At 55.0% G+C, this 9,091-nt stretch overlaps 1 protein-coding gene across 2 annotated transcripts; it reads right to left on the reverse strand.

Moving 5' to 3' along the window:
- Positions 1-300: 300 nt before the first annotated feature.
- Cxxc5 (CXXC finger protein 5) lies at positions 301-7,585 on the reverse strand. 2 transcript variants are annotated; one of them, XM_010613808.2, is made up of 3 exons: positions 7,513-7,585; positions 2,668-3,736; positions 301-1,326 (listed from the first exon to the last, which is right to left on the reverse strand). In XM_010613808.2, exons 2-3 carry the CDS (start codon positions 3,574-3,576, stop codon positions 1,282-1,284), a joined length of 954 nt encoding a protein of 317 aa, XP_010612110.1. In that variant the 5' UTR covers positions 3,577-3,736; positions 7,513-7,585; the 3' UTR covers positions 301-1,281. The 2 variants fall into 2 exon arrangements, with proteins under 2 accessions (XP_010612110.1, XP_010612111.1); XM_010613809.2 differs by having other exon boundaries at positions 7,527-7,548.
- Positions 7,586-9,091: the final 1,506 nt, after the last annotated feature.

Here is a 9,091-nt window from a genome sequence, read left to right on the forward strand (position 1 = left end):
TGGTCTGGCCTGATGAATCTATGGGTAGAGAAAAGATGGCAGGGCGAATGAAGATGCTGGAGGTGCAGGTGTTAAGGAGTGGGGTCCAAGCAGGTAGCTACAGTGATGCCAGGCCCCTCTGAATGATGACCATTTCCATCCTCCTGCTCACCCTCCTACCGGATCTCGAAGGCTGTCTTCCCAAGATAATCCCATTCTAAGTGTCCTTGGTTTGTTCTTCTTTGCCACACAACCCCTGCCCAGCAATAGCCCCCAAGCCAGCCCCCCCAAACTGGAGAGTAAGAAGCCAGCAGTGCTTCGTGACACAAACATGCATTCGTTTTATTCACAAAAACAGCCTGGTTTCCTAAAACAATACAAACAGCATGTTCATCAGCAGGAAGCTGGCCATGGGCAGGGGGCCCTGGGGCCGCACGGGCCCCTTGGGCACTCACCCCCACCGGCAGGGGATCACGCAAAGAAGCCCTTTCTTCTGCTGCCATTAGCAAGGCCCGAAAAAGGACTTATTTTCTCTATGGGAAGTAGCCAGGATCGGAAATATTGAGACACGGGCTCACCAGATGTCAGTGGATAAACGAATACTTTCATTTTTCCAAAATCATCACTGTTGGGGTGGGGGATCCCAGTCAGGGCACGGTGGGTGCAGCACAGCTGGCCTGGGGCTGGGGGTGGGGTGCTCCCTCCCTCCAATGAGCTCCCACCAGCAGCTCCGCACTCAAGGATGGGTACAGAAAGGCTTCTACACGGCGCCATCAACATTCTCTTTATAAATGTGAGTGGATTCTCCAGGCAAACTATGCACTATTTTCATGGTCGGAAAGAATCAAAGGAAGTTTAAATGAGGGTGGAGTTAAACTGTGCTAAATTACAGTAGTGCTTATTAGTAACTAGATTTCAAAAGGTTACAGAAAATTTACATTCTCTACACAAAAACAGCATCTCCTGCACAGACAACATTGACATCGACACAGGAAGGAGACTGATTGTCCATTCTTTGCCCAGGAAGTCTCGGTACTTTATAGATTCGTCTTTACCTCTTTTTTTGTTGTTGTTCTTCTGAAAAAGCAGTTAAATTTTTTTCTTTTTCTTTTTATACTAGGGACGTGGAGATGTTAAAACGACAACAAAAAATATATATATAAAAACAGGAATGAAATCTGTGAGAGAATATTTTTGGTTCTAAAGACGGGTGCATCCGTTTGTCTTCGCCCGAATCCCTTGCCGGAGACCACACGAGCAGTGACATTGCACGGAGAGGGCAGCTTTGGGTTCCCGCCGCCGTCACTGAAACCACCGGAAGGCGGCTCCCGTCGGAAGCATCACCTTCTGGCGGGGCGGGAGACAAAAACAAGGAGAGAGTTCAGTCAGGGTCCCGGTAGGCCTGCTGCAAAGACGTTCCCCGTGGACGGCCTCATGGCGGTGGGATGGGCATGGATAAAGGCAGCCACCCCGCAGAGTTCCTGCTATCCTGGCCTGGCCAGGCCAGAGGAGAAGCCATGACCTGCTGAAGGGCCCTGAGCACCCTGAGGCCTCCTGAGCCACTGTGCCCAAGAACCCTCCTTCCAGAGAGGTGAACCCCTTCCCCTGGCCCAAAGGCACCGAAACCAGGTGGCTTGTCTGTTGCTGTCAAGTGAGCGTGTGCACTGGCTATGTACACGGGCATGTGCCTCACGCTGCACTAGATCGCGCAGTGCTTGTGGAGCAGCGTCAGAGGAGGGTTGTCTGGTGTTTAACAAGCAGCTGTAGCTATAACAGGAGTCTAAGTACTGGGCAGGTATGTGTGTGTGTGTCTACGCTGGAGGAAAGGGGATGCCTTTTTGCACATGTAGGAAAATAAACACATGAGGTCTGGGCTTGGGTGGGGGTGGCCAGGAGGCCACAGCTGAGCCATTGTTGTTTTCCAGCCATTCTGGACATTTGCGTCAAGCCCACTGGCAGAAGGGCAGGGACATCAAGTTGAAACGATGCTTTGTAACCAGGCCTGGCATTCCAGCTAAGTCACCAACGTCGGGTTCGGGTGCACAGGGATAGGCCTGCCACAAGGGTGGACGGAAGTAGCATGGGAAGCCCTGTGCCTTCTCCAAGTCAAACTCATGGTGGACAGGCCCTTACCTATTCCCCAGACTTACAGTCATCCCTAACCTAGGCCCCAGCATATGCCAGCTAGGTGCACAGACCCAGGGTTCTCTCAGGCCTCTAAGTAGAGTAGTCAGCCCTAGAGCCTCGCTACCCTTGGGTGGCCTTAGGAAAAGGCAGAGCTCAAGGGACAAGTGAAGGGTATATCCTCAAGGCCATGGGGTCCGTGGAACAGAACTTCTCAAATGGGCCAGGGGATAGTCTCAGAATCTTAACTGGATGCTTTAGGGCATGTCTGAGAGTTAGAAACTTAGGACCTAGATGGGAATCTCAATACCTGACCCAGACCCTAAGAGAGGCACCAGGATCCCAATATTAGGCCCTTGCAAACTATGACCTATTGGGATCTCAGGATTTGGCTTTGACTTTTAGGGCAGTGAACTGGTGTCTCGAAGCCAGACCCCCAGATCCCACGACTGGGTATCCCCCTAGACACAGCAGGCAGGGAGGGTGGGCTCTGGGGCCGTGGGGTGGGTTTGGATTGCCACACAGACACAAGAGCCCACACACCTCCCTCTAAGGTGCCGTTACCTCCAGAGCAGTGGAAGGCTTCTTTTTGAGTTCCTCACATTTTCTGAATTTGCAAATCTGATGGCCAGTCTTTCGGTTCCTACAACTGCTGCACTGCTCGCAGTTGATGCGTCGCCGACAGGGCGCACACATGCCGCAGCGTTTCCGCTTCTTCTTGCCCGAGCTGATGGCAGAGGCCAGCTCTCCCTGCATGGGGTACTCGGCCAGGCCAGCCATGTGCAGCGCGCTCTCGGCCAGGAACACGCCTGCCGGGGTCATGATGAAGAGGCCTGGGTTGATGGGGAAAGCACCCAGGTAGGGGAAATCGGACTGGCCATTGAGGGCTTCAGCGCCCGCCACAGCCTCCATGTCAGGCAGGCCTGCACCTGCCTCGCTCATCAGCGGGAGGTGCTCCTGCACCACGCGCTTCAGCATCTCTGTGGACTGCGCAAACTGCTGCAGTGTCAGCTGTCCCTCAGCTGCCAGCTCCGTGGCCCGCTCTGCCTTGCTCAGCAGGCTGGCCACAGCACCACTTTTGTGCTTTGAGGTAGGGTTGCTTTTGTCCACTGCCATGGCCGCCGCGAGGTCGTGACCATTGGCCAACAGGGCAGCTGCAGCTGCAGCGGCCTTCTCAGCAGACTCCCCGCCCATCATGCTGCCACCACCACTGCCACCACTGCCACCAAAGGAAGAGTAGTGGGAGAGTGGACGGGAGCGCCGGAGGCTCTTGTTGAGAGGTTCGCTGATGATGCCACTCTTGTTCCGACGCTCAGGTGGTGGCGCATCATCTGCCACCAAGGCTGGCGCAGTGGCCACCACTGCTGTACTCTTGTCTGTTGCTCCTGCTTTTGGGCCACTGCTGCCATTGGTGGTAGTGGTGGTGCTGCTGCTGCTGCCGGCATCCTGGGAGCCACCACCGAGGCTCGACATGGTGGGGCTGAGGCCCAGAACCCACTGCTGAGAAAGCCCGCCGACTGCCAGGGGTTCACAGACGAGCGCCGGGTCCTGCTGCCCACAACAGAGATGCCTGGTGGGCCTCGCTGCTCAGGACAGGCACATGGTCAGGTGTCCACGTGGAAGTGTCTTTACCCTGTTGGGACAAGAGGGTACAGGGTCAGGGGAGCAGTAAAACCCTCCTCCTCCAACACTACCATCATCAGCACCTGTGTTGCCACGGTAACCACACGCTCACCTTGGGTGGGAATTTTTTATTTCTACTATCTCAGTTAAGATGCAGAAGAATCGTACGAAGTAGTGGCTGGTATTCCTCCATTTCATAGATGAGAAAAATAGGAGAGGAGTGAGGGAAGGTATAGCCCAAAAATCCTGGGAAGCTGCTCCTGGATCTCACTTAGAAATTCCTAACATGTATCAGTTATTTCAAGGCTCTGACAAGTCCTACAGGTGGCTGCTTTGTTTAGCCTAGGGTCTGTCAATAAAGCAGAAAAGCTTGAGGAGCCATCTCATTTCCTGCTACGGAGCAAGTAGCACGAGCCGAGAGGACAAGCCTTCCCCGGTATGTGTGGTGGGGGAGGCCAGGAGGTGCACCCCAGTACACAGTTCCTCTTCAGCTCCCAAACCTCACTCAGCATCATCTCAGATCTGCTCTTGTCTTGACTTGGGCCCCTCACAGCTCCCAGATGGGGACAGGGCAGAGGCCTTGTAAGGCCTGCAGCATGGAGGGGTCTTGGGCTGTGACAGGCTGCGACCAATAGTGGGTGTGAGCCTAGAGGTGCCCCTTGCTGGGACAAGGCCTACTGCACTCAAGCCCAAGGCGAAGGCACCGGACTGGAGCTGCTGGCAGTTTCCTCATTGGTTATGGCTTTCTAGCATCCCTTCCCGCCTGCCCACTGTAACCCAGCAGGCCCCGGAGAGGGACAGCAGGGCCCAGTTCCTCAACAGCTGGTGGCTCAAGGAGGCACACATCTGGTGAACCCTATCCCGCCCCAAGGTTGAGGGCAGGAATATATTGGATCTTCATGCCCAGGCAACCCCATCATTCCCCAGTCTGGCTGCCCTAGCTGCTCAGCCTGTCTCAGCAGATCTTTTAGTCCAATAATCTCCATTTATAGTCTTCTGCTCCAGGACCGCCAAGGGGTGGCCCCAAAGAGGGAGGGGACCGTGTGGTCAAGGAAAAAGCTCCAGAGTGAAGTTGCTGTCAGGTGTACACAGCCAGACCCTCCTGGCCCTCCACAGTGGACACCAGCTCATCCTGGACTCACTAGCAAAGGCAGATGGGTGAGGAAGGGCTGGCTGGGCAAGCTGACAGAGGCACCAGGATATACCCAGGAAGGCCTGGCGGCATCCAGGCTGGGCTGGGGGTCAGAGACACAGTAAGTGGAAGGAGACCATGTAGCAGAAGTGTTGCTATGCTGTGTAACCTCTAAGGGCCAAGCCCAGACCATGTCTTCAGCCCTATATGACGACTGCTATAACCCATCCAGGCATCAGTGACCCTGGCTAGGTGTGGGGGACCAGGCTTGTGAGATAAGGGTCAGAAACCACCAAAGCGTTGCTTCCAACTCCTGTTCCTCCAAGCTCAACAAATGTGCCCTGGACCCTGATCCAGCAGCCCCAGATCCCGGGAAGAGGGAAAGATCCAGGGGTCTGCAGGGTGGAGAGAAGGGGAGAGGAGCAGTCTGTGCCCCAGCCCCTGTGTGCAGCCCCCACCTCTGTGGCCTGCTGGCTGGTGGCAGAAATCGATAGCTGCATTAACGCTGCTCTTGCTCTGCTGCTCCCTCCCTCCTCACAGCTCCAGGATCTGGCTCTGCATGTGGGGCGGGCAGGTCAATTAGAAGTCAGCTCCCTCCAACACAGCTGGCCTGGCCTGTGTTGGTGCAGGGCTGGCGCTCGGGCTGAGCCTCTGCTTTTGTCTCCATCCTGAGTCTCTCTTGGTGGGGAACAAACCTCAAGTTCTGTTCATCTCTGGTCCCTTCTTGGAATTTCTCTGATCTGCTTTTCCATCCTTCCTCAGGGACCATCCACCCTCAGCCCCCAGGTCCTGGGACATACTGAGCTTGTGACCAAGGACGTGACATGTCACCGCTGCGGGCAGAAGGCTATGGCTTGTCAGCCTCAGAAGCTGAAGGTGGAGAAGGGCAACACGAGGGGGCACCTGCCTGTCCTCAGACCCACATGTAGTCCTCAGGGGCTGGTCCTCAAGCTCATTCCAAATCTGCCCGTACCCAGCTCATCTTCTTCAGATCTTGGGAAAGCTGATGCCTTGGTCCCAGTGGACCTCAGAGCACAGGCTCCATCTGCCCTATTCACCGAAGGGGAGGACACAGAGGTGACCTTCTCCTAGGCTACAGGACACACAGCAACCCCTCCCAGGCAAGGAAGGGCCTGGCAGTGCCCAGGCAGCAGGGGAGGAGCTGGGGCTGCGTTGAAGCGGAGCGGGAATGAGCGGGAGGGAAAGCTGGCGGGCAGCGGCGGGCGCATCCATCATCGGCCCTGCCAGGAACGCATCCAGCCCCCAAAAAGAAATACTGCGCCTGAGGAGGGACAACAAAGGGCTCCGTTTCATCAGCAATGCGGAGCCAGCGCCCCGCCGCCCCGCCAGCCGTGGTCAGCCCACAAAGGACCCCTTTGTCCATGCAGGAGCCGGGCGGCCGGGAGCTGGGACCAGGGGCTGACGGGCAGGGACAGAGCTCAGGGGGCGGGGGAACAAGTCATAGAGAGCTGAGGGGCAGAGGGGAACAAGGGGGCAGAGAATGCTGAGAGAATTCGAGGGCTGGGTCAGAGGAAAAGGGACCTGGAGAGGAGGGGAGAAAGGTCAAGGTTAAGAGGACAGAGGGTGGAGAGGGGACCAGAGATCAGCACGATGGGGCTCACAGAGAACCAGGGACCCAAGGTTAGGGGACTCTCAGTCCACGAAACATAGAAGCAGAGTCCTGGGGGGGAAAGAGTCCCAGACCGAGGGGCACAGGGGCCAAGAGAAAGCATGGGAGGGAAGGAGGAAGGGAGGCCAGATGAGACCTGTCATGGCCAGTCTAAAGCCTTGGGCGTGGATAGAAAGCAGGGATGGGAAGCAATGAGTTTTTGGCTTTAGGGCTCGGCCACTAGGACCTAACACTTCCTGGGGGGCTGAGCTGAAACTCGGTTTGGGGAAAGGGACAGTCACAGAGAGAACCACCCTGCTGGCAGTGGGGACCACTCCCTGCTTCTACCCCCAGAAGGCACAGACCCTGCTCCTCTCCCCAGCCAAGGACAGATCCTTCCCCTCCACCCAGTACCAAGGTTGATACTCAGGTTCCTTCACCTAATCAGCTACTTACTGAGCATCTACTGTACTAGGTTGGTTTGAGACTGATTGACTTCAGTACTGGGATCTGCACCCATGGAACACTGAGCTACACCCCCAGCCCTTTTTATTTCTTTCTTATTTTGATCTTCCTGCTTCAGCTTCCTAAGTGATTGGGATATAGGCACGTACCAGGGCATGCAGTTGTCCCAATGTTATTATGCTTAAAATAGAACTGAAGCCCTGCATGATGGCACACAACCTGTATTCCCAACACTTGCGAGGCTGAGGCAAGAGTTTAAGGCCAGTCTGAGGTACACAGCAAGTTCAAGGCCAGTCTGTACTACATAGCAAATAAACAAATAATAATAAACAAATAAAACCTTCCCAAGGATATGAAACCTATTAACTAACCTCACAGATGAGGAAACTGAGAATAGAAAAGTTCCAGTTTTCAGCCCAAGGTCAAAGTGCCCAGTAAGAGTAGACTCTGGCTGAAGCCCAGAGCTCAAGCGTTTGTCACACTGCTCTGTGACCACCTCTATTCTACCTGTGCATTCAACAAAGTGGCCCAGGGCAAGGTGACCCAGGAACCTGTCACCCAGCTAACCCAGGACTGTTACCATGCTGGTCACACCTCCATGGTCAAGGGCAAGCAAGCTGTCAGACTCCAGGAGAGTGCCCCCACCTGGGGAGTTGGAGATGCACAGGCAGGAACCTGGAATGTTGGGCCGGTGACATCATAATGCCAGCTGGCAATGAAATCACCAGAAGTGATGGCAGCGTTATCACTGCACCCTCAGCCCCAGAACAGCCTCACTTCACTGCCGGCAGGACTCTGTCCTGTTTTCTACAGGCCAGTCAGCATCGGGGCTGGCTTTCCATCCTGGGGATGGAATGGTGCTGTGTACGTAGCCATGGCCACGGATATAACCCCACTTACCAACAGCAACTCCACGCTCTGTAGTTCTGGGGGACCAAGGGAGGACACAGAGCAGGAGTACACAGGAGCTGGGCTAGAGCGAGACGGACTGGGATGGGACTGGGATGGGGGGGCTTTGCAGGGGAAGGGGCTGCCAGGCTGGGAGTTAAGAACAGGGAGATGTTACAAAAGGGGATGCAGCCTGAAATGGATGCAAGGTGTGGCTGTGAGCTTGGCAGGCTCCCAAATGGGTAGGGCCCTGAGGCCAAGGGTAGGATTTTTAAAAAGTTTTATTGAGGTACAACTTACATGCTATAAAATTCACCCTTTTTATAAGGTATAATTCAATGATTTTGAGTAAATGTTTATTGTATCTCATTTATTTCTTTTGAGAGAGGTCTCACTATGTTCAAGGCTGGCCTTGAACTTGTTTTGAAGCCCAGCTGGCCTCAAACTCATGATCCTCCTGCCTCAGTTGCCCAGAGTGCTGGGATTAACAAGTGTGCATCACCCCATACAGCTTGAGTAGTTTTAGAACTGTGCGACTACCAAGGGTTTGCCCAAGGCACCATCCCTCTACTCCTTGCTGGCTAGAGCAGCATTCCAGAACTGTCTGTCAGCAAATGGAGGGGAGGCCTCATCTTGGGACCCCAAGGCACAGGCCTGCAGGAGCCCACCATCACCAACCCCTGCATGGGTTCAAACCCTGGCCTAAAGCAACAGTTTTTCTGCACAGGCCCTCACTCCTGATAGTCCCTTCCCACCCCTCCACCAGCCCTCTCCCACCCACTTTGGTGGGCCGGTCTCCTTGACCTCCAAGGTGAAACAGAGAGACGATGGCGTGCAGGCTGGTGGTGGCAGGGAACACATAAGATGAACTGAGCTGAGCGATGTGGGGAGGAAGCGGGTGTTGTCTCTGATTTCCATGATTCAGCCTGGGGAGTTTCCAGAGAGGAAAAAGCCCTGCTCAGGCCTAGGAGATGAACACAGGGACACTGATCTTGGGGGCAGAGAAAATCCTGCCCCAGCCAGAGACCAGAGCACGACCCTGCTACGGATGGACAGATGTGCACTGGCACACTCACTGCTGCACACGCCCAGCAGATGGCCTGGGAAAAGACAATGCTAGGGGCTCCCTAAGACTAGCCTGACCGTGTGACCAGCTGCCACGGACAGAAAGGAGCACCACAGGCTGGGGATTTAGCTGTGTCTCCGTGCCTGTCTCACAAGCACAAGGTCCTGTGTTCAATCCCTGGTACTGGAAAAAAAAAAAAAAAAAA

The sequence above is a fragment of the Fukomys damarensis genome, unplaced genomic scaffold, assembly GCF_012274545.1.
Source record: "Fukomys damarensis isolate Sample0158 unplaced genomic scaffold, DMR_v1.0_HiC HiC_scaffold_3, whole genome shotgun sequence".
Lineage (NCBI taxonomy): Eukaryota > Metazoa > Chordata > Mammalia > Rodentia > Bathyergidae > Fukomys > Fukomys damarensis.